General features: G+C 36.6%; 1 protein-coding gene across 5 annotated transcripts in view; it reads right to left on the bottom strand.

Annotated features, from left to right (window-relative positions):
* The window catches only part of NFIB (nuclear factor I B), a 269,326-nt gene that overhangs the window by 98,300 nt on the left and 144,987 nt on the right, over nucleotides 1–26,039 (bottom strand). For all 5 annotated transcript variants that reach the window (XM_006163839.3, XM_006163840.3, XM_006163842.3 and 2 more), the window contains exon 3: nucleotides 13,374–13,427. In XM_006163839.3, coding sequence (XP_006163901.1) covers nucleotides 13,374–13,427 — 54 coding nt within the window. The remainder of the gene's footprint in view (nucleotides 1–13,373; nucleotides 13,428–26,039) is intronic.

The raw sequence follows: 26,039 nt of genomic DNA, 5'->3' as shown, positions 1-26,039 counted from the left end.
GCAGGACGTTAGTGAGAAACAGATATGGCTTATTACCTGTTGATGATGACATGTATAGTATTCTCAACTGGATTGGTCTGAGAAGTATTTCATGATGGGTAAAGTCTTTTTACAAGCAAAATGAGAAATAGCGATTGACTGTTTTAAAAAAATAATTAGAATAATAATAATAATGATTGGGGAAAACATAGAAAAGATATTGAATGTTGAAGCGGGGAGATTAATGTCTCTGTATTGACTGACATGCATGGCATTCCCTTTTGAAAAAGCAATGTAATACACTGTAAAGTTATATGTAATCCAATGTAATATAAAGAAGATTATGATGATAATAAAAATAAAAATAAAGAAAAAAAAAGAGCCTATTGAGGGTATCTGTCTACCAATTCTCTCTCTCTCCCTCTCCCTCTCTGTCTCTGTTTCACACACACACACATACACACACACACACACGCACGGAGAGTTTAATATGAGAAAATATGGTTTGATTTCTAAACACATGTAAAAATGTGTTTTGTGACTTTTATTAATAATGGTTATGAGAGTATTTTTATATGAAATGTTATGTGTCCATTGCTGTTAGTTTTTTGTTGTTATGGTTGACATGCTGATATTTGATACTGTAGGATAGTATAAGGCTAAAAAAAACAACAGAAAAATAACTGACAATAGCAGACAGTGTTTCATACAAAAATATTCTCATAACCATTGTTAATAAAGCTCACAAAAGCACATTTTTACATGTGTTTATAAAGGTCACATCATGTCTTCTCAGATTGGACTCTACACACACACACACACAAACACACAAACACACACATTAATGGATGAAAGAAGTACAGACACTTTTAAAAAATAATACAATTCAATTCAAAAAATGACAGTAGACAGGGCCAGAAGATGGTGTGGTGGTTGAGATGCTGGACTCCCACATGTCCATCCACAGTTTGAGTCCTGTGGCTTACTTTCTCTCTCTCTCTCTCAATCTCTCTCTCTCTTTCTGTATGTGTGTGTGTGTGTGTGTTTGTGTGTGTGCATGCATGCATGTGTGTGTATGCCCTGTAGCAAAATAAATAATAATCATAAATTAAATAAAATAAATAATTATTTTAAGAAATGAAAGTAATCCATCTACCAAATTTTAAAACTAAAACATCCACCCCATCTTTAAAAAGAGCCACTAAACAAACAACGGAACCAGCATCTTACAAGTCTTTATGCTGTTGTCTGCCTCCTATCACTAAAAGTGCATGTGTAGGGGACGTGTAGGGGCAGATGGGAGCACAACAGGAAAACGGGATGCTCTGCGAGGCTGAGCCACAAGGGAAGGTTCTGGGTCTGCATGTAGAGACCTCCCTGAGTATGCCAGCATGTGTATATCCACTGACCTAGGACGGGCTGAAGCTGAGGGTAGACCATGCCATTAGACTTCGGTGGAGATGCTGTCTCTCTCCTCTTTCTCAGGGGGAAAAAAAAGGCAGATAATAAACCTTAGGGAAAAAAAATCTAAAAACAGTGCATGTGAGGGCCAGCAAGTGACTCCATGATAACAGAGTGATAGTGGACTCACAGGGCAAGGTGTGCACTTGTCCACCCCATACACACTGGGCATGCATGTGTGTACCTGTATGAACCAGATTGGCTGAGGTTGGGTGGAGGGGTGGATGGCAGTGCGAGAGCTCTGCTGAGGGGGCCTTTCTCTCTTCTCCCTCTGTTTCTCTCTCACTCATGGAACAAATAAATAAATAAATGTAACAAACAAACAAACCCCATGTGAGGAGCAATGCTCTGTGGTGCTGAAGCCATGGGAGGAAGTCCCAGGTGCACGTCCCAGAGTCTCCTTGCTCCATTAGATGTGCTCCCACGCGCCCAAGAAGCAGTCCTGGCTGACTGAGGCAGGAGGCGGACATCGGTAGAATCTGTTGGAGGGTCTCTTTCTCTCTTTCTTTCAAGAAATAAGCAAATACACTTTTGAAAAGAGAGTGGGGGCATTAATGATTTTAAAGAGTATGAAGTTAAATCTGAAAGGCAAGTGAATACCGTGAAGACATGGATCTGTTCAAGATATAGAGTATGATGCAGGGACCCAGAGGGCAGAGGAATATCTCCAGTAGGATCAGGAATTTAAAATATCTCAGTAAAAAGAATATTCTGAGACTAGTTCTATTATATAAAATAAATTAAAGGGATCAAAGCACTACAGAGCAGCATCTGAGTTGAAAGATTCAAAGAGACCTGGAACAACTTTGAAAACCAAAAATCTTATTTCGTTCTTAAATTCTACTATAGTCAACACATTTTTCTTTTGTTAGATTTTTAGTTTTGCTGCAAGGCATGCACTGCCAGAGAGAAGACAGTGAGACAGAAAGAAAAAGAAAGTGAGAAATCACCCCATAGAGGAATGTATGCCGCAATTCCTTCTTCTCCATTTTCCTCTAAAGACCTTGGTACACGCACACATGCCCAGTAGGTTCTCCAGTCACCAGGTCTAGAACTCGAACCACAGTCAGCCATGTGGGTTCCAGTCACCTGAACTACCACACCACCAGCTGGCTCAATCAGGACATTATTAACCAAGAGCTAACAAGGATCAAATTACTACACAAAAGTACTGGCTTGGGAACAGCAGTTAGCGTAATGGCTATGTCGCTAGACTCCCACGTAGTCGACCACGGTTCGAGTCCCGGACCCGATGGCTTAAACTCACGCCGAACGTGTGCATGTGCGTGTCCAAGATCCCGAGAGGAGAATGGAGGAGAAGGGATTGTGTCGTGGCCATCCCCCCGGGGGGTGATTTCATGCTTTCTGTCTCTCTGTCTCTCTCTGTCTGTCTGGCAAGCGCATGCACCCTATAGCAAAAAACTCTCCAAAAACAAGAAAAAAAAAAAAAGGAACTGGCTTAAATTACTTGATACTTTGATACTCTTTTATAGTTCCAGAAAAAGAAAGAAAAAAAATGAGACTTTAATAGATTAGACTAATATTTCAATTCTTCAGTTCCATGAGGTAGAAAAAGATGAAAACTCAGGCAGCTAGATCGGTATGTACACCATCTTGTATTCTGCTGGTAATGGATTACTTTAGCATTGATCCTTTTTCCAAGCACGATGCTCTCAGGTACAAGTGGAGGTTGCCGTGGTGCCTTTGTACAGGACAGTAAGTCCGGCGAGCTTGGCTTCTGCAGAGTTCAGAGATTGTAACTAGCCTGAAGCAAGTCCACTCTATCTATGATACAGAACAACTCCAGCTTTCCAGCTGTGAGGAGGAAAATGCTTTGCATTATTAAATTGTAGCTGTATGCTGCAAAAGCATACCTTATAAATATGGAGAGAGAAAAGAATTTAAATTGAGAAACAACTTTAGACATAGGCCGTCATTGTAAAAGGAAAACAAGATACTCGGGTAAAGGAGCCATCATTAAAATGAGGGACTTTTAAAATGTTCATGGAAAAAAATGGAATTAAAATACAAGATTATTTTGGTGCAGAAAATAAATTAAATACATGCATATATTTTTCATAAGACACATTTTCCATGAACCCTTTGAGGACCCCTTGTACTGCCCAGAGAAGTAGGTATAGTCACAACCTTGCCTATGGCTGTTCAAGACTAAAACCTTTATTCACATTGGAAGTCTGACTCTTTCTATGAGGAATCCGGACATTCAGCAAAGAAAGGAAAGGAGATTATAGCAACATCTTTTCTTTTTTCAATTGCCAGTGAGCACGTGTGCTTGCTAGAGAAAGACAGAAATGGAGGACGCAAAAGAGACATGGAGAGAGGGAGAGAAGGAGAATGTACCACTTACCCCCAAAATGGGGCATGATTCTGGTGCAATCCCTTCTCCTCCATTTCTCCGTCCTGTCAGAATTGGGGCCATTTATGCACGTGTGCTGGTGTGTTTTTCAAGCCACCAGAGACAGGATTTGAACCATGGTCAGCTGTGTGAGATCTGGCTCCCTTATCCAGTAAGTCACGGGGCTGGCCCACAATATCTTTTAAAATTTTATGTGCAAGATCTCTTGAAAATTTTCTCAAATTAGGTGCAGTGTACATTGATTAAGTGTCTATATCAATATATTAAAACTTTATTGCTACCTTGTGACATCATTTCAGGTACCACAGAACCCTGAAATACAATTATAAAGTTCAAAACCAACATTTGAGTAACTAACTCCAGTCCATGAACCAGTCCTTTCTCTTGTTTTATTGTGAAAGAAAAGTATTTAGTAGTGATCAAATTTCTCTGCTACATTCCACTGTGACTGTACCATGTTGGTCCCTGACCGGTACAAAGGTCTGAGCACGTGACACTGCGAAAAGACAAGCTAGAGGAAAAGGTGGGATTACTAAGCGCTAGCCACTGCAATAACAAAATGCAGGAAGCCTTCATTGGGGATCTACTGCCACAGCCTCAAGAACACCCAGTCAGCATCACTCCCCAAGTTCATTCCAGCTAAGGCGTAGTTCACAGAAGATGTACCTTCATCATGCCTTCACCCTCTGCCCACTACCCCTTCTCCCAATAGCCACAGACATTAAATCTGCTCCCAGGGACTCTAGCCTGGCACTCACACTGGTCTGCCGGGAAACCCTACCTTAGTCATCCTAAATCATCTTCAAATGAAGCTTAGCCATTTCTCTCTCTGCATAGCAGAGAGTGATCTATACACTTGGGCTAAGTATAAACAAGATAATACATTCCTCATTTTTATCAAGCAATATACCACAATAAACTACATTATTCATCAAGGGTGAGGGATTAAGCAAGGGAAAAAGTACTAATTATGTATTGGAACTACAACTGACTTAAGCTTTTGACTCATGGGAAAAAAATAAATAAATAAATAAATAAATTTTAACTTCCATTTGCCAATAACTAATTGGGACCTTGGGCAAGTCACATAACCTCTCTGTCCTGATGTCAGAAGTAAAGTAGACTAGCCGTCCGTAAGAACTTCCAGCTGATATGTATTTGAATAATTTTCTAAGTTGTATCATGAAAAAGAAAATTAGTGTAAACACTTAAAAACTTTTTCAGTTGTTTTCTGAGGGCAAGATATGCCAACGATAGTCACAAGGTACGGAGCAACCATAAAGGAAGCGGAGATGCCTCCTGGCTGTGGGATCTGATAAGATGTACGACTAGTCTGGGCAATAAAGGATGACCAAGGGTCTGTCAGGTGAATACAGCAGTCTGGGAGAGGGCAGAGCATGTCTCGTATACAAAGGGGAAAAGAAGAGAACTTGGTGCCTGATGTTGAGCAGCATTAAAAGCCCAAACATAGATACAGCCTTGGTAGATGCTGGTGGCTCCCATATATATTACATGGGGAGAGGGGCAAGAATTTAATTTTGGAAATGTTAAATTTGGGTTACTGAGGAGATAGCTAGGGAACTATATTCAAAAGGCTGTTGGATATATACATCTAAAACAGGAGAGAGAACTATTCCAAAGGAATACCTTCAGGAAAAAAAAAAAAGGACTAACTAAAATGACTGTAATTTTTTCAATCACAGAAGGTACTGAAAATGCAGAGGGATAAAAACAAAAATCTAGTTAAGAAAAGAAAAGGAGCCAGCAGATAGCATAGCAGTTAAAGTGCTGGACCCTATGTGACTGACTCTGTGGTTCAAGTCCTGGACTGGGCAACTTGAAAAATGTACCAGGAGCATGAGCATGTGTGCCTGAAATTCCGAAAGGAGAATTGGAGGAGAATGGATTGTGGTGTGACCATCCTCCCTGGGGTAGGTGATTTCTTACTTTCCCTCTCTCCTCCTATCTGTTTCTCTCCAGTAAGTACGTGTGCCCAATAGCAAAAAAATAAAATAAAATATAAAGAAGAGCAAAGAAGTCCTGGAAAAAAAAAAAAAAAACGAACAAAGTGGAAAGTTTCTGGATTACCAAAGTCCTATTTCCAAAAACAAGAGAAAAACATTTTAAAAACAGTATTGTCGGGCCAGCTCATGGCTTGAAAAACATGCCAAGTGCATGTGCATTCTTGTCCAAAATCCCAAAAGAAGTGAGAGATGGAGGAGAAGGAATTGCAGCATGGCCATGCCCCATGGGGAGTGCTTTCTCACTGTCCTTCTCTCTTTTCTCTCTCTCTGTCTCTAAGCAAACACATGCAGTCTCTAGTAATTTAAAACAAAGAAACAACACAGCCAACTCAATCAACTCCATACTATGGAAACAAGGCCTGAATGGAAAGAAACCACCAGACTCAGGCCACAAAAAGTCATAATTGAATACAAATCAATTCGGTGGGGAAAGTTCACTTGCAAAAGAAGTCAAGATGGAATTTTGGCATCATTCATCTCATACCATGAAAAAGAATAAAGAGATGAGACATTCAGTTGAAAAGACTTGTCTGAATGAGGACCAAAGGATATAATATTTTAAATAAAGAAATAAGTTGTTGGTGAGGAGTCCAAAGAGGAAGGAAGATATAAAACATGGGCTGGGAAGATTCACCGACAAAGTTTCAATGAAGAAATAAGTCAGCGGCTTCAGAAAATAGAAATGCTCTAGAAAGGAGAATGGGAAAAACATTTATACAATGTTAATATAAGGAACTAAGAGATAAAGTCTTGCCAAGGAAAAAGTAATCTCTTAAGATACATTTGTATTCATGCCCATGTCAATATTAAAAGCTATGTAATAAAATGTCATTTTACCTTTCCCTGGATGCCAGAAGACTTATAACATTTATCATCTAAACCTGTAATTCTATTCTATCATGAGACTGGAAAACATGTTTCTTTTGCCTCCTTTACAAAAATCTCTAACATTCTAGATGTATGCATCTTATTTTCCCTGGAACTTTGCTATGTCATCTAAGTCTTTAGAGAAGTGCAATATCAGTACCTTTTTATTTAGTTCCACATGCAATGATACCTCCTGAAAGAAGCCTCTGGATTAACCCAGCCGGAAAAGAAAGCAGGACAGAGAAACAACAACAAAACAACTCTAACTTTCATCAAGCAGCTGCTATTTGCCAAGAGTACTCTCCCATCTGATCCTCAGTATTTGCCTAGATATAGCCAACTGCTCTGTGTTTCAGAGGTTGACTGATGTACTTTTTCTTCTCACAGCTCCTGTGAGCATTGCAAAAGATGGAGCCTTGGTTCAGGGAGAAAACAGAATTCCGAAGTTCATACTCTTGCCACTTTGCCATGCTTCCTACAATGGCCGAAAGAGTATTTTACAACTACTTTGAATTCCCATGACACTTGAGTACTAGCACTAAGTAATATTTAGCCTTTATCTTTTATGTACATAATATGCATATATTATTGTATATAAATACATATAATAATGTATAATATTTTATATATACTCCATAATAAAAATATATAATATATATATGTATGTAATCACATATATTTATGGGCAAAGAATTTTGGGAAGAGCAAGGTTTATGTGAAATTAACTTCTTTTTATCTTCCACAGCATGTAGTCTAATGCCAGGCACACAACAGATGCTCAATAAATATTTGTTCACTGAAAATCCATCTATAGACAGATCTGTCTGAGTTGCTTCCTATTCTTAGTGTGCTATAGTATATATTCCCAACTCCTCAAGAGCAAAAGGCTGTCTTTGCTCTTAATTTTGAGCTGACTCAACCCATACCCCCATTGCCTAGAATATAATCTTTTGATTCTAAACTCAACAACTAGCGGCAACTAGTATTATTTGTTGCCAGATGAACTAGATGATTGGAAATGCATGGAAAAATCTCTATCTCTCAGAGCCTTACAGTATATCCCTAAATTGTCTCCCTTTTTTTTTCAAATTAAATTTACAAGTAATCAAGCGAAGAACACTGTAGAGGCTGGCCACGATGCCGGCTTCTATGTAGATCAGCCTGAGACTGGGTTGTAGACAGGTACCCATAACATAGTCTGTAAAAGTAAGTAGCTGAGGGCTAGGCACTCTCTGGCTTTTTGGGAGTAATTTGTGAACAGACTACTTCCCTCATCCTCTCTTCCTTTACTCTTAAACCATCCTAAATTTGAACATTTAAGAACTTTATTAAAGGTAATGTTTCTAAACAAGTTAAAGGATAAAGAAGAAAAATGTTTCTGAAACAAAATCTGTTAGGAAAAATCCTTTGATTTTAGTACTGACTTGCACAGACCTAATTCTCAAATTACTTAAAAGCTTTACCTACAATGTCAGGTATTAGCCTCTGTTAATCAATACTTTTAGTGTCTTTCTATTTATACCTTTATGAATAGAAAGTCTGTTTATAGTCTGTTGCATATTGTCTAGTGCCAAAGTTTAAAATTACTTCTAAATATCATGAAATAGCACATCTCCCCCATGAAAAACGAATTGATTCCTACAGCTACAATACATGAGAACATGAGAAGGACTGGATATGAACTTATTAAGGAGTGAATGGGATATGATTTTTAAAATCAAAGGAAAGTTTCTCTTTCCTTTGATTCTACCATATTCCAAGATGAAATATGTTCTATGAAGTCCTCAATGGCCTATGCAAACCTTTTAATATAAAACATCAAAAAACAAAACTGAACTAAACAAAGAACAAAAAAAGTGTTACTCTTTCTGTAACTATTGGAGAGTAAGCTTGTCCCAAATTTTAATTTTGAAAAATACAAAGTTTTTTGTAACACCAGCCTAATGCTATGGTAAATAGATACTTCTTATTTAATTTGTTTAATTATTTAGCTCTATCTTTGTTCCATAGAGGATATAAGGTGGCTTAATTGAGATATACTAAAAAAACTATCTTTGCAGGTCTCAGAGGTTCAGCCAGGCAATGTACAAAAGTCAACACACAAAATAGCACAAGCATCCTGTAAAATCTGCAGAAAAGAAAATGAAGATATTAAGTCCCTATCATTCCAGATAAGAAAATTCTGAATGATTTTTGGAATACTTCTAGATTTTATGTCATAAAATTTGCAAAAATTGCCCCAGGACCCAATATTTGTTTTATTACCAGCCAAGTTTTATCCCATAAAACTAGAGCCTTCTTGAACTCTAAAATCAGGGTGGAATTGACTTAGATGCAAGAATCCAACTTCTAGATTGCATGTTTTCCTTGGCTATCACCCATTAAAGCATTAGGCAAGTCATTGAGATTGGGAAATCTAAGAGATCATAGCCCAAGGAATGTAGAGACAAAAAATAATAAATTGAATCAAAGCTCATATCAAAAGATTACAATCCAACCAATCACACATTTCCTAAAAGTGGCCCTGGAGTTTATAATTATTAAAAATAAAATTAAATCTAAGTCCCCTAGTTAATGGTACCCAAGTCTGGGCCACAGTAGTTGTCTGCTGTACGTAAGTGAGACCTTTCGTACAGTAGTTCTACTGTCTATGAGGGATTGACTTGATATTCAAAAAGAAGTAACTGAATTTATATGTAACCTCTGAGTCCATCATAAACAAGGGACTTGTGCATCATTGAAAAGTGAAGTGGCCTAGTGCTTCTTGACCAAAATAGCAAGACCATGTCCTGTCCATCTGACTGTTAAGGTACCTTGTTCTGAAAAAGTTACGGTGTCTATCTTTGCCATGTAACAATAGAAACAAATGTTGTCACAAACAGTTCAGGACATACTGTAAATACATTTAAATGGTCATTAAAACCACAAAAACTACTTAACTATCTTTTAAAATAATAAATATCAAATAGTCTTCCTCCCTAAAATGTGTTCCTTTTGTTTGCTAGTGTTTAAATATTAATTCCAATTAAGAGCCGCATGTTAAAAACTAAAGACCTATCTGGGGACCAGCAGTCGGCGTAATGGCTATGTCACTGGACTCCCATGTAGTCGACCATGGTTCGAGTCCCAGACTCAGTGGCTTAAACTCATGCCAGGCGCATGTGTGTGCATGCCCAAGATCCTGAAAGGAGAATGGAGGAGAAGGGATTGCAGTGTGGCCATCCCCCCCCCCCCCGGGAAAGGGGGGTGATTTCTCGCTTTCTGTCTCTCTGTCTTTCTGGTGAGCGCATGTGCCCTATAGAAAAAAACCTCTCCAAAAAAAAAAAAAACACTAAAGATCTATTCATAGGCATTCATACTAGTTTCAAGAGCTTATGGCCACCCTTGAGGGGTCTTCTGAATCAGCAAGGAAATATTCTCCAAGTTAGACTGCCCTGTCTGATGTGCTGGCAAAAAAAAAAAAAAAAGGCAAAGGATGTATCAGTTTGTGAGCTGACACGCGTGCATCTATGCTTTCAGGATGACTGGATAGACTTCCTCCTTCATGTCAACAGTGGAGAACATATTTCAAAGAGACCAGGTCACCAAAAAGGCTTGAATTTTTGCCATCGCTTCCCAAGCTGGTGGGAAATAAACACAGGAGTAAGTGGGAACAATTTCCATGGGTTGTCATCTCCCAGTGGAAAACTCTCAGTGATAACATATTGGCCATCAAGGTGAAATTTTTTTCAAAAGTTTAGCTGCTCTTTGTTAGAACAATACAAGCAGCAACGTCATCCCATTGTTTCACTGCTCATGGCAGTAGATTAAATTTTCCCATAAATGGATTGTGCCTCCTTGAGAAACTAAATCTTAACTTTGGGGATTTCATATTCATATTTCAGTGATGGCCAGAATACAGAGATGAAAAGAAACTCCTAAAGATAAATTATGCTCTAAAATACCAAAGATGCTTATACTTATGAAAAGGGCTTTTAATAGTAAGTATATTTTATTCCAGTTGAGCACAAAATGAAAACCTTAAGTTTTCTGATTTTTCACATTTAAGATGACAAAATATTCTCTATCCCTAGTGACTTGATTTATATATATTTATTTCAAGATATTATAGAACAAACTCTTAATTTCATCAGAAATTCCTAATAAGCTCTAAGATTAAGTCTATAATAGAATGATACACTGAACATGTTAAAATGATGGGATATTTCTGAATAATCAAAGAAAATTCCAAGTATATCCTATTTCATTTTGGTGTTACATATATTTTAGTTTTAAAAGATGGCTAATGAATGTACAATTTACATACGTACAATTTTAGACTAAGCAAAACATCACTTCAGTTTCAGGATACAGTTCTCAAAAAGGCTTCATTTCCAAAGGAAAATTATTAGAGGTTTATTAAGGAATAGGTGTTGTTAAGTATTGCTTTTGTTTGCCATATTATATGCAAATAGAAATATTGAGATACTACATTATACATTAACTGTAGCAAAAAAAATACCTAACCAAGTTTCTTGAGAAATACTGAAAAAACTGATTTTGATGTTACATAACTATTCAAAGAGTATTTACTCAGCTCAAGTACAGAACATTTTTAGGTAAGCATAATTCTTTCTGTGCATGTTCAGAAATGCACTTCAAACAATAACTGCTTTATTAATTTCAAACCAAGCTGCCGTTCAAATGCAAAGAACATACCCTTTGTTTAGTCTGACAATACTTATCAACTCTTTTTCTACCAAAGCCCTCCCCTGATTCCTATTCTTTGTAAGATGCGTAGCAAGGCTTTTTAAAACTGTTTGGAGACAATTCACTTTGGACTATGATGCTACACAGAGAATTAGTCAACTAAAAAGAAAAAAATCCTCATAAAGTTGAAAATCCGGTAAGCAAATAAAATTTCCCCAACATCAAAAATTTCTGACAAAATTTTTTATATGCTAAAGTTTGTCTTTTTTGAAAGATAACAAATCATTGTAATCTCCCATCCACATACAAAATAAAATCATAAATTTAACTGTGAATCACATTGAATGTGTTCTTTTTTATATGCTCTTAATTTGTAGTAATATTAAATGATTTGTAAAAAAAATTTAAGATCAACTTTTATACTTTTATATCTGTATTTAATTTGTACTTATTACCTTTGACGTATATGCAACTATTACCAAATGACATAATTTTGTACCATAACAAGTACTTGGAAAAAGATAATTATTTAAAGACAAAAATAAAGAATAAAGTACAGGTAAAAGTCAGAAAGAAAAGTATGCATATTTTTATTTTACATTTTTACTTGTTTATCTACTAGCTATAGCTTTTTACTATCATTTTAAGACAAAGATTAGTCAGCTATATTTTCTTGCAGTTTTGTTTTCTTTCAAGTGTTGCAACCTCACACTAGCTAAGCATTATGATAAAGAAGACCAAACAATTAAGAACCTAAAACAGTCTACCAAAAAACTATCCTTATAAACGTTCTTGTTTATTTTCAATGAAAAAAAAAAAAGATGGCAAGGTTGGGAAGAAGAAGGATATTAATTAACAGAAACAAAATTACGATTAATAAGAGAAAGAATTTCTGGTGCTTTAAAATACAATAGGGAGAATATAGCGACAGTTAACAAAAACCTACGATATATCACAAAGTAACTAAAAAAGAGAAGCTTGAAGGCTCCCAACACAAGTAATGACAAGTGGTTGAGATGATGAGCATATTAATTACCCTGACTGAATCATTACTCATTGTATTCTTACACTGAAAAATCACATTATACTCTTATAACTATGTACAATTATTATATGTTAATTTTTTTAATGAGATTATCCAGGATGATGGAAAGCATTAGTGTGACTGGTTTGGGTTTGGGAATTTTGTTTGATGTTTGATAGTTTCTTCTGAGAGCACCCTTTTTCAAAGTCATATGTGTGTGTGTGTGTGTGTGTGTGTGTGTGTGTGTGTCATTAAAATTATTGTAATAATACAAAACTAGAATGTTTCCTAGCAGTTCTATCTCACAAGGGAAAACACTGTTTCTACAATAATAGCAAAATGCTATATATTCAAATTTTGGAGTCACAAAACTATGAAGATAGCCAAGTTATAAAAGCCCATTTTCAGACCTGGAACGGCTTCTGAAAATAAAGAAGGTATTTGGCATACCTTGTACCAAAGGAAAAATCCTACTTATTATTTTCTGATTCTGGAGATCCAATAAAAACCTTATGGAATAAAACCTCTTGCAAAAATCCTTCAGTAAAAGCATAACTACCCTTCTAAAGTAATGAGAGTTGATAAACTATAATGAGTATGGAAATTTTTACGTTTCCTTGTGAATTTTGAAAGAAAGATTAAAAGGTTTTTTTGGCTTTTCAAAGACCAATGGCTTTTAGCACCTAAAAGAAACACAACCAGAATATAAGTATATTCATTTTCAAAGAATACCAATAAAAATTAAAGCATTGGTGATTAGGTAAATGCTGATGACGCCAATATAGAAGTATTTGCCACTGTGAAGGGCCTAACACAATCACATCTTGTCCTGATCATACCTGCTTGCCAGAACAAAATAGGCAGCTGACCAATTATGGGGTGTTTATCTATACAGTGGTACCTTTGTTCTCCAACAATGTCAGATTGCAAACGTCCTGGAACACATATTTACCTGGAGGATTCTTGGCAGGATCATTGTGGCTTGGACTTCCTGATTGTCCAGAATCTGTAAAGAAATCACAGAAAATGTTTTCTTTTTAATTTGTTTTGAAAGAATGTCACAATCTTCAGGACTTAAAAAAAAAAAAAATTAAGGTACAACAATGAAGCTGAGTGTTTAAATAAAAATATATTTTCCCAAGGTTTTCAATAGCAACATTTTATTCATCAAATGAGATCAATGCCTGTACATATTTTCATGTCAAGAAGTAAAAGAAATATTGATCTGTAATATTCTTGGGCTAGAACAGGCTTTTTTCAAACAAAAGGTCTAGCTACGAAGCCATGGAAGATGGTTTGAAGGTTAGGCAAATATCAAAACCTGTCAGTAGCAATAAGAAATAAAGCAGATATGTTCCCTTAAAAATGCAATCTGTAATTAAACATGAGTTTAAAACCTGAAAACATGTTTTTATTCAATGAGCAAAATACACAGAAATGAGTCTGCTTTTTCCAGGATTTCACACGCGTGTACACATATCCATTCCAATAATCCCCCAACCTACTGGATCCAGGCCCAGATCTGTCTACATCCCATAATAGCAATTGATTTGCAAACACTAAGAAAAGCATAAATTACTAGGTACAAACCAGCATGGCTTTGTGGAGAGCAAAGTGTTGGATCAATTTGATTTCCATTTATGATAGACAGACTTCAGATAAGGAAGAAGAGATCAATGCATGCACTTGAATGTCCTATCCCACATCACTCCTCACCCATGTGACAGAAAGGAACATGGAGGAGAAGCAACTGGTAGGCAACATGCCTTTACCAACTAATCCAACCCTGTTGTATGTTGCTCCTCCTCTTTCTTCCATGCCCTCTCTGCATTTATCTGTGTCATTTGCCCCATATTATTATACACTTACTTACAAGTTGCTTCGTAATCTTCTTTTATTGGTTTTAGCATTTAAGTTTTGTCTCCCCAACTAAATTGCATGCTCCTTAGCAGAGGCAGATTCTGTCTACTTCTTTCGTGTCTTCCTTAGCTTGCGGTTCATAGCTGTGAACGCACTACACTTGCAGCAAATGCTGGAGGAATGGATGGCTCAGATTCAGCAGCCTTCTTTGCCTGTCTAGAAAATGCAGTTTTGGACTTGATAGTGAATTTCAACCCAATTGGAAAGGTAGGGCACAGATGACGACTCTGTTTGTGGACTGCCATATAGTGACAAGTCTCTTCCCTGAAACATTGCCATCGTACTTGAGCCAAGAAAAGGATTGAGTCTTGGTTAAACAGAAAAATCATATGCTGGGTTTTTTTCATCAGGGTTATTCTGTTCTTCTAGGTAAGTGATTAGTATACTACAGTTACTGTTTCTATTATGAAATGCAAGAACAACCTGTTAGTTGTGTCCTGTACAAAACTTGCTATTTACGTCTTCTCTTTGTTTCATGCCTGCTAGCTTAGACTTAATGCTGAAATCACAATTTCACCCCTTCGTGGCATTTCCTTGTTTGTTTGTTTTTTTTCTTTTTGCTCTAGAACAGAGTTCAAGCGATCTTAACAAGCATAATTAATGATTCTCTTATTATCCTTCAATTTCTTCCTGATTTCTCAAAATGAATATAAAGAAACTGGAAAGGATCACTCTTGCAGTCTGGATTCTGGCTAGAGTCTCCCGATGCTAGTCAGAGAGCTAAGTACTCTCTAAAAATTTTATTTCTCATCTCCCATGAATTTCTCTATTACTTTTTCTGAAAAGGAGGCAAGACTCAGGAAATTAACCTTTCTCTTTCTTCTTTCTTATAAAAGATGTACAATATTGGTCACTTTCTGGACCTAGACTATAGTTGTTACATAAAAATGACAAAATTATATTATTTTCTTTTGATCTCAGCTATTCCTACCTTGAGTTCCTCTAACAAATGCCTCTCAGTTATATATTCCGGTATAATTTCTCAAGTGATTCTAAAATATTGAGAGGTTCCTACTTATGCATAACATGCCCACTCATCGGAGACCCCCTTGTCTTGTTTCTCCCTCTAAAGCTACCTCCTGTTTATGATGGTCTATCTAGACAAGCATGCCTTGCAGTAGCTAATGCCATCTTCATTATGACACAACATGAGGCAGCTCAGGTTAGAGTGGTCACCAGTGGGCAGGTGGCATCTACAGCTTCATTTCAGGAGTTACAGATTCTATACATGAGCCTCAGCGTTTTTAGTTACCAACTTCAAAATGGCACCACAAAACTTTCCCATCATCTGTTGCTAAACTTCCAGTCCAGTGGAAGGTCCCTTCCACTCCTCAGAAAATGCTATTAGAACAATGACATCCCTGTTACCACAACATGCCACTTGGGAAACTATTCTTGTCTGCTGCAAATAACTTTTGCTTCTCATTTCCAACAATGGCAGACCAACTCTTTCAATTGAAAAAATATACTTACTTAAAAAAAAAACACAAGAACTTCAGGGAAAGCTGAAGTAGACCCTAAATCTGAGTCATACATTTGCTTTTTGTAACAATTCCACTTTCTAAAATGATCTGGTGTTTATTGGCACACAGTGACAGGTTTTCCTACATACTCCATAGCCTCTGCCCTCTCGTGAAGTAAATGGCATATCCTATGCCCCCAAAATACAAAAGGAAGCCCCCTCAATAGTTGAATGGTAGTACATTTATTTTTCAGACTATAAATTCTCACAGTACAATCTACTCTTAACTCATATGTCACCTTATATTGGTCACTTAATTCCAACTGCTGGAAAAGGAAGTAACCAGGGAATCGCAGTTGGCAGAGAAACCAAAAATGAACTGTTATTGTGGTTGACTTCAGAGAAGGAATTATTCAGACCACATCTAAAACCCTTCCAATTCACCACCTAGATCAAATTACCCTCTACCCAAAGGTTTTATTTAACCACTTCCATTATGTTGTTCAAATCCTGTGTGTGTGTGTGTGTGTGTGTGTGTGTGTGTGTACGCATGCGTGCACAGATGAGTGTGTATATGCGCCTGTACTTGATATGTTGTAGTAAGTCTTTGCTCTGTGCTTCACTGGTGGTGTTACCCTGTACAAAATTACTTAAGTCTGAGAGCCTTGGCATCTTGATCTTAGAAACTGTAACAGTACTTACTCTCTACCTCATAGAATCATTGCAAAGATTATATCGTACAGGCATCAAGCACTGAGTCGGATACATCTCACACAATCAATAAATAAAAGACATTTTTAAGCATACACATTCAGAAATAATTAATATTTTTAATAAACTACCTTACAGTAAGAAGAGAAGAAAAGAGACATGACTACACTTTGTCCATCCTAGTACAATCATCTAGAAATGTCTACAGAGGAGTGTGTGCCCACCTGAGAGTTCCTGTGTAAGTGTTGTCCTACACTTTCCCAAAGGGAGGAAAGTTGGCTGCTTCCAGATTCTCAGAGCTGGCATGCTTAACAGGCAGTAAATACCAGCCAGTTGATGAAAACTACCTTCCCGAAGACTGAAGTCTTGAGGAACAAAGCTAGTAAGAATAGGGACTGTGAGCTGCCCTACACACTGGATCTTGAGTCTAGAAAGATTTTTTTTTTGATAGGATTTTGCTATAGGGCACATGTGCTCACCAGACAGAGAGAGAGAGAGACAGAGAGACTGAAAGCAAGAAATCATACCCTGGGGGGATGGCCATGCCACAATCCCTTCTCCTCTATTCTCCTCTCAGGATCTTGGGCACTCATGCACATGTGCCCAGCGTGAATTTAAGCCCTATGGTCCAGGATTCAAACCACGTTCGACTACATGGGAGTCCAGGGATATAGCCATTACGCCAACTGCTGGTCCCGAGTTTAGAAAGATTTTCACATGAAGAGAGGGAAGGGAGTCTGGAAGGCAGCTGACCAAAGCTGCCTTCCCTTGTGCTCTCCTCCTTTCTTTTTCTCTTCCTTGATCTCAATCTATTATTTCTACATTTCTGTGTTTATCCTTTTATTATTTGACTGGATGTTACATTGGACTAAAATACATTTTGTGCTTTGTATTAAATACTTATGAAAATCTCATATTCCTCATTCTTTATTTTTTAAAGGATGAATTAAGCATATCTCTTCTTCTAGGGGAAAAAAAGATAATTAATGCAACTATTTCTGAATTGCTACTTTTTAACTCAATCAATTCTTCTTCCCACAGATTAATGATTCTCCAGGAATAAGAAAAGGACCACATGTCTGCATAACTCTTACTAATTTTTCTTCAATCCTTTGGTCCAAGCTTTCTTTAAAAAGCAGTCAACCTTTTATGGCTCTTCTCATGTCTAAACTTTACCTAATGAACAGTCAGGCTTTCCTAATGACCCACATATATGAAAGATCCTTAGATACCTATGTGATATGAATGTCTTGCCCTAAGTTACATGGTAACTGTTAAAACGTACATTCTCTATATGGGCCGCCTACGCAGACAAACTCCTTCTTGATGGTCATGATGCAATCTCAAAATCATGCAAGGCCAAATGATCATTTTGTAGATTAATGTTTCTGAGAACTCTACATTCCCCTAACTCCCCTCCTCCTTCTCACTACTTACCAATACATTCAAACCTTGTTTAGAATTTTTTAAAACTTTTAGATATTCTGTCTACCTAAGTGGGAAAAGTTACTATTATCCTTGAACTCTACCTATATTAATCAATGCTTTAAATTTAGTTTGGAATTTTTCTGCTAAAATTAAAGAAATTCTACCATTTTATGGATAATCCAGTGGAAGTCCAATAAACTGTTTGTTTAAAAATATATGACAATAAATAAATAATGGCCTGTAAAATGTTTGTGTTTGAGCACTAACTTTCAGAGTGGATACAATGCAACTATGTGAGCTAAGTAGAGCATCAAAACTGGGAATGATTTTTTTTTTGAAAGTCATTAATGTAAACATCAACTAAATGCAAAGCGATTAGATTTATGGAGCACTTCCGTATTCCAAATGCTTAGTAACATGGGGAACACAGTACGTACTCCATGGTGCTTATCGGCTTTTCATTTCATTTACACTCGTGACCTTTAACATAATGTTTAAATATGTATATTCCATGCCTTCTAGAAAGGAGCTCATACTGTGCCCGAGCAGACAGAAATGTACAAATAACAATATACTATGAGAGGTGCCATAAATGAGCAGTATGTTGAGAAGGAACAAGGGAGTTTTCCTAGGAAGGGTAGGCAAGGGCATGTCATAAAATATATGAAAAGGACATGACTCTAGGAATAGGGTCTTGAAAAATGACCTAATGCTCACCTTTTTAGTATATATTCCACTCTGCTACTAAGTTGATCTTTATGAACCTCAACACTAATTCATTTAAATCCCAACACACACACACACACACACACACACACACACACACACACACACAGGTTTCAGTATGCCACTCCAGGCACCTTCATCGGCCCCTACCAACACCTGGCTGTACCTCAGCCTTTCAGTTCCCTGCGTGTCACCTACATCCAATGCCTCCAAGTCTTTACATAACTATGCCCCCTTGTTTTTCTCCCTGAAGTCCTCCAGGCTGAGGTCATCCCTTTAAGATACTAAACAATGTGATGTGAGAGATGGTGTTTCATTTAGCCTTACGGCCCTACTCTTTGGGATAGTGCCTGGCACGATTGGTTGAGTAAGTCGAAGGAACAGAAAACAACTGGCCTAGAAACTACAAAAGCCCACAAAGGACTCGGCATGCCACTCAGTGCAAAAGTGTACATCAGAAGCCAAACAGATAAACCGACGGCAAGGAAAAGGGACAGACGTGTAATTCCCAGGGCCAAGTCTCCCAGTCTAATTAAGGCTCAGTTCAGCTTCTCTCCTTCCTGGAGAAATATTTGGAAATGTGAGGAGGTAAATAATAGGGACTATTTTGAGTCGGAAATTAATTTTTAGCTCTCTCTTACAAAGGAAAGAGATGTTTGGTGGGGGTCCAGGAAGCAGGCCCCTAGTTTGCAGGCAGGGGGCCAAAGAGCTTTTTATGACCTTTATGTATAAACTCTGTTTGCCAAAGAGTGCATGTGCTTGCTAGAGAGAGACAGAGATGGAAAGAGAAGGGAAAGTAAAAATTCACTCTGCAGGGAGGATGGCCACAATCCTGTCTTCTCCATCCTCCTCTAGGGATTTTGGGCATGCACACACATGCTCCTGATATGTTTTTCAAGCCGCTGGGCCCAGGACTCCAATCATATAGTTGGTCATGTGGAATCCAGACGCTTTAACCTCTGTGCCACCTGCCAGTCCTATAAACTCTCTTTATAATCCGAGATGAAACTTATGCCAGGAACTCACTTTATTCTCTGACACCAATACTACAGTATCAACAGGAAAACCAAGTCTGAGAAGCATGATTTTAATTTACAGTCATTTCGATGCAAAAAAAAAAAAAAAAAGAGAGAGAGAGACTGAACAAGGTAAATAGGTCTCTTCTAGCTTTAAAATTGTATGATTCTATAACAATATAGCTTTTATAGCAAGGGATATCAGAAGAGTAAATGAAACCCACACGGTAACCTGCGAACCTACAGATAGCTTCTTGCTAGAACTAAAATTAGTCATCATGCGATAAAGGGCCTCTTTGTCATATTCCTTTGCCTTAAGCAGGTGAAGAAATAGCCCATTGTCAAGAAAAGAATACCACCAGACTTTTTTAAAGTCCTAGAACAGTCTCTTTCTTTCTCTTTAAAACATTATTAATTACCCAACGTACCAACATGGTATTTTTTGCAAATTAAATATATAGCATGCCAGAAAAAATAACTTAAGAAAGAAGCAAGTCAAGGTGTAAGAAACAAAATGAGGGAAGGTATAAGAATGTATGTATTTTACACTAGGGAAACGAAAAAGGAAGACAAAAAACACTTATTTTTACAGATGGGGAGGTGGAATCATTTTCCTTGAGCAAAACCTCCCTTTTTCTTTTCCCGTCCCCCTGCGAAGTGCTGAGAACCTGCTGTCTCCCGTGACTGATTTACCTGAGATTTATAGCGAGTTCACTTTACAGAATCAAAATCCCTATTCCATAATTTGCCATTTGAAATCCCAGCACAGTTCAAACACTTACACAGCTTCAGTGTTAAGGGAAGACTTCTTCATCGGTGACATGGTGGTGACACAACATTCAGGTTTCACAACATTTTCTTTTCCCTCTTTTAAATGTTTATTAAAATAGCACAAAATAAGAACACTGGAAAGCTGAGTAAGTGCTTTCTTTGCCTCTCACAGGCATGTAAACGGTCTCGCTCTCCCATGTCTGTGTGTGCATGTCCTTTTCTCCCTGCCTCCCTCCGCTTTTGTCTCTCTTTCTGTGTCACTGTCTCTTCTCAATAGGCCATTAAATTATTTGAGTCCACTTCATTACAAAACTTGGTTAACAAAATACAAATGGGACCGCTGTCACTTTGTTAATGGAGTCTTGTACATGCCTTTACTGAATCCCTAAACCCGGTTCTGAGCAAGAAGAGAAATCTTACCTCCCTGCATCAATATGGCAAAACTGAAATAATATTTGGGAGGTGTGAGTATAGCTTCCCACATATTGGTATTCATATTTAAGAATTCTTTTATTTAACTTTATTTATTTTAATTTGACCAGAGAGGGAGAGAGTGAGAGAGTGAGAGAGAGAGAGAGAGAGAGAGAGGGGGAAAAATGAGAAAGCAAGCTGCCAGGTTCAGGACTTGAACTGTGGTCTGCCATGTGGGAGTCCAACATCCCTAACCACTATGCCACCTGCCGGCCCCCTGATTCATATTTTTTATAATCTATATTATTTCACACCTGAAGGCCTATACCTTCAGATCTCCCCTTCTATTGGATAACATCGATTTTAAATTATTTATTTGATTTACTAAGACTCACAATTTTAAAATAGGTTATGTTGAAGATCCTTACAGATAAAATTATTTCATTAGACAAATAAAAAAATAGAATGGGACAGTGATATGTAATATATCCTATTTCTTATCCCTTATATTCTACCAGTTCTATTATCAAACTTTCTTTTAAGGGCTTTTTTTTTTCCTTAACAGTCAATTAGGTTTAAAGCATCGTATCTTAAAGATTGAAATAAGGATTTGTTGGGATTTAAGACAGAAATTTGTCCACATGGCATTAACCTAAGAACATAGAACTTTAAGATAAAGAACAATCACATATGTACATGATAGCAAATCAAACCTATCTATACAAACATTGATCAGTACAAATATGAATACCGTACCTCAGCACGAAGTGTTAACTCTACCAGGATCTTTGGCCAGAAGGTTGCAGTATTTCATTAACTAGCACCAAAAACCTTCACAAATGAAGGCTAGGATAATCATATCGGACCTTTCTGCCCTAAGATTAAGTTCATTGACTCTCTACTAATCCAGAGATTGAGTGAACTAAAGGTCACAGCCAGGATTGCCAATCCTTCTTACTTTCAAAGCCTTTAACCTACAGAATGCAAAGACACCAGACTGGTCATTGTCAAGATTGCTAACTTTCTACAGTGTGTTTTCAATTAAGTAAATAAAATGTGGTAATTAAATCAAGATTGCATAATATGTTTTTGATTTGTAATCTCATTTAAATTAATTAACTGACTCAATCCTTGTTTAGTTTTTAAACTGGCCTAGTTAGGAAAAGAGTCCCTGGGAGCAAATCCAGTTTTCTATCTTTAAAAACAAGGCAAAGCGAACTGGCATTTAAAAAAAATTTTTTTTTAATGCACCAGCATAATATAAATACAGAGGCAAGTGTGTTAATGTAGAGGAGGGAGGAGTTTTATGGCATGATTTTGACTAAAAAAATAGTTCTTGCACTAGAGAGAAATAAACTAAAACATTATTTATTCAAAACATTTCTTTTCAAATTTTATGAAGATTGCATGTTTGTTGGAAGCAGAACATTTCCAGCTGTATTTTAAGTTTCTGAAGAGAGTTGTAAGATTTATAATCTTTCATAAATGCTGCCCATATCTCATAATACTAGATGAATACACCACTGCATACTTTAAAGAACAATTTGCCAATGCAGTTTACCACATAAAATAATGAAGTCCTTTCCAAAATCCAGACAGACCCAGTAGAAAAAGATGAGATGAATATTTGGTCTTTTCCATCAGGGAGAATTTTGGATCTCAGCTTTACTATGTAATATACTTTTTTTTCCCTTGGAAACCAAGAAACCTGCATTTTATAACACAGTATGTAGTGCAAAGAGAATTTGGTGAAATATGAATCTGGAAATAACCAGAATGTCATCAGACTCAAGAACCTAATCATGGAGGCGAATTAAAAAATACACAAAGAATTTAACATAAACCAAATGCAACATTTATGACCCTATTAGTCTTAACGTTTTCTTAAAATAAAAGCACAGAAAGGGCTGGCCCCGTGGCCTGGTGGTTAAAGAAGCCAGATCACACATGACCAATTGCATGGTTCAAATCCTGGCCCCATTGGCTTGGAAAACATGGCAGGTGCATGTGTGTGAGTACTCCAGATCCCAAAAGGGTGGAAATATGGAGGAGATGGGATTGTGGCAGGATCATACTCCATTGTGGGGGTGCTTTCTCTCTCTCCCTCTCTCTCTGTCTCTCTGTCTCCCTCTGGTGAGCACACATGCCCTCTGGCAAATAAAGAAAAAGGAAAGCAAGGAAAAGCCAACATTGTTTTACATCCAAGGTCCTCAGTAGCACTTGTTACACTGCCTAGTGCATCTTCCATATCTGCTTTACTTTATCCTAGAGTCTTTATACAGTATTCAAAAGTTTACATGCAAGGTGTTTTAATGTATTTTCCCAAAACTTAATGTAATATTATAGGTGTAAGTTAAAATCAGATTCAAGACTTTCTCTTATTTCATTGGCAATTTTTCTTCTCGGGAAGTAGTTCATTTTCTCTCTGAAGTGTCTGAGGAGTCAGGACTCCTGGGTTCTATTCAGTAAGTGCCAACCACCTGTATTCTGATATTAAGCAAACCACTTCATGTCCAAATCAGTTTTTGTCTAGCCCAATTACTTAAAACTCGAGTTTAGTCTTAGTCATTTCCAAAGGGATTAGACATTAGAGGGGAAAAAATATAATAATGACTTCATAGGACAGTAAAAATATGCACAAGTATTTGTGGGGAAAGGTTAAAAAATTTTTTTAAATATTCTTTAAAGTTTAATTACCATCGCTCACCCCACCCCCATCTAGTTAGTCCTCAATTTTTAATTTTGCAAACACTGATACCACAGTTAAATAAAGAAATGGGTGGGTACCCAACTCTCCTACTAGATCTGAAAATCGATGGGGTCAAGATTCCTGTTAGTCTTAGTCAACATCCAGCATAATTCTCAGCACATAGCAGGTGCTCAGGCAACATCTGTTAATGAAAATCACTATGTTACAGTGAACAAAATTGTGGTTGGTAGCACTTAAAACATTCTCAGCTTCCGCAAATTATAAATAAATTGCTACTAATGCCAATCCTAACTTACGCTTGTTTGGCTATTATCTGTAAGTGTCTTCATTTTTAAGTGTCTGCAACCTACAAATGCAGCAACTAATTCAATCAATGACCAAAAAGTCATATTTTCTCTTTTGTGTTCATTGTTATCTACCACAGGTATGTATTCCTAAAGAGAATTTTTTACTTGAATAAGATTGTTCTGTTATGTTAGCTCAAAGGATACTTGGCCAAATCATTAAAATGTTTATGTTGAAATCATTACATGAAATTAGAAAAGAGAAACTAAATGGGTATTTATGGCCTACGTTAATTACATGTGATTAATAACAAGTCCTTACTTTCTTATTAAAATATGACTCTTAAGTCAATGATGATATATTCATGCAAGTATGAATGTATACCTTTAGTTCAAAGGTATATAATAATTAACTGAATGACAGACTAAGATGATAAATAACAACACACTTTCTGCCAAAGTGAAGTACGTTTGTATGTCAGATATCCATTATGCTTTTGTTTATAAAAATAACTTTATCATAATATTGCAGGAAAAAAAAAAGAGAAGTCACTTAAAACAGGAAGCTTGCTGATGTGGTGGATAATGGTATTAAATTCCTAACAGTTCCTTGATAAGTGGTTCAAAGAACTTCTGTCCCCACGTTTTCAGAGCAAAAGTTAATTTACCAGGAATAAAAGTACTTGAATAATACATCATTGAACTAACATTTTTGCGAAGGGATAAAATGAGGAACCAAATGAGGAGACAGTAACTTCCTCTTGCAAATTAAAACTGTGCGTGAGAGGAAAGTAACTCAATTACATTAGTAAAACAAAATTTTAAAAAATAGCTAACATAATTTTTACGTTTTTAAAAGGAAAAGTCAAGATTATTCTAATTAGGAGAATATGTCTGAAAGAACTTCAAAAAGTTTATAACCTGATGGAAATATTAAAATGTATTATAATTATATGGGACAGTATTCTTTCAAATAGTCATTTTAAGAGAAAGATTTAAATACATGTAATTCTAACTCAAGATAAATCAGCACTTTTTATAGAAGTCCTCTCAGGAACCCACTATGCATGCATATGATTACCTGGGAAATGAGGAAAAAATGATGAGAGACAGGTCTACTTGCTTTATCATTATTTTTTTCTTTTTAAGTTTTTGTCATAGGGCACGTGTGCTCCCTGGGGCAATAGAGACAGTGAGAGGGTAAGTGAAAAATCACACCTCCAGGGGGGATGGCCACACCTCAATCCCTTCTTCTCCCTTCTCTTAAGATTTTGGGCATGCACACACACACGCCTGGTGTGAGATTCAAGCCACTGCATTCAGGACTTGGGTCCAGGATTTGAACCATGGTCGGCCATGTGGGAGTCCAGCGCTTTAACCATGACACCACCTGCTGGCCCTTTAACCATTTTAAAGAAGGGAAGCAAAAGTATAACAGCACAGATCAGTGTACCATGTGCTCCAAATTTTTCCCATTTTTTCATGATACTCATTTTATCTTTAATAGAGATTCAAATTGACTCCTTATGATTCAAAATCTCTAAACTAACTCCAAAAAGTATGAAAAAAACAAGTATCTGTATAATGTCCCATCCATATGTCTTAACCCCAAAAGATACCAAACCTATGTAATCTTATATATCAAATGCCTTCCAGATGTGAAAAAAATTTTTTAAAACTGACCAACTTAATGCTTTTTACTGCAGACTCATCTCCCATGCTCATAAAGATTATTTCATCACACATAACCTTATATGTGGCTAATGTTCAATTTTCCAAATCGATTATTATGTTGCCATTTCTAAACTGACACTGCCTTGCAACTAAAAAGAAAACCATGTGACAAGCCCAATCTCCAACAAAATCACAAAAGAACCAAGAAACCATATAATTATTTCCATCTCATAGATAACGTTTGATTATAAAGGCAGTTGGACTCTCTCTTGTCGACTTCTGGTACTTTAAAATAAAATAAAATAAAATAAAATAAAATAAAATAAAATAAAATAAAATAAAATAGAAGTAAATAAAATAAAATAAAATAAAATAAAATAAAATAAAATAAAATAAAATAAAATAAAATAAAATAAAATAAAATAAAATAAAATAAAATAAAATAAAATAAAATAAAATAAAATAAAATAAAATAAAATAAAATAAAATAAAATAAAATAAAATA

This window comes from Tupaia chinensis, unplaced genomic scaffold, assembly GCF_000334495.1.
Source record: "Tupaia chinensis unplaced genomic scaffold, TupChi_1.0 Scaffold143247_2, whole genome shotgun sequence".
Lineage (NCBI taxonomy): Eukaryota > Metazoa > Chordata > Mammalia > Scandentia > Tupaiidae > Tupaia > Tupaia belangeri.
This window is presented reverse-complemented; position numbering and strand designations above follow the sequence as displayed.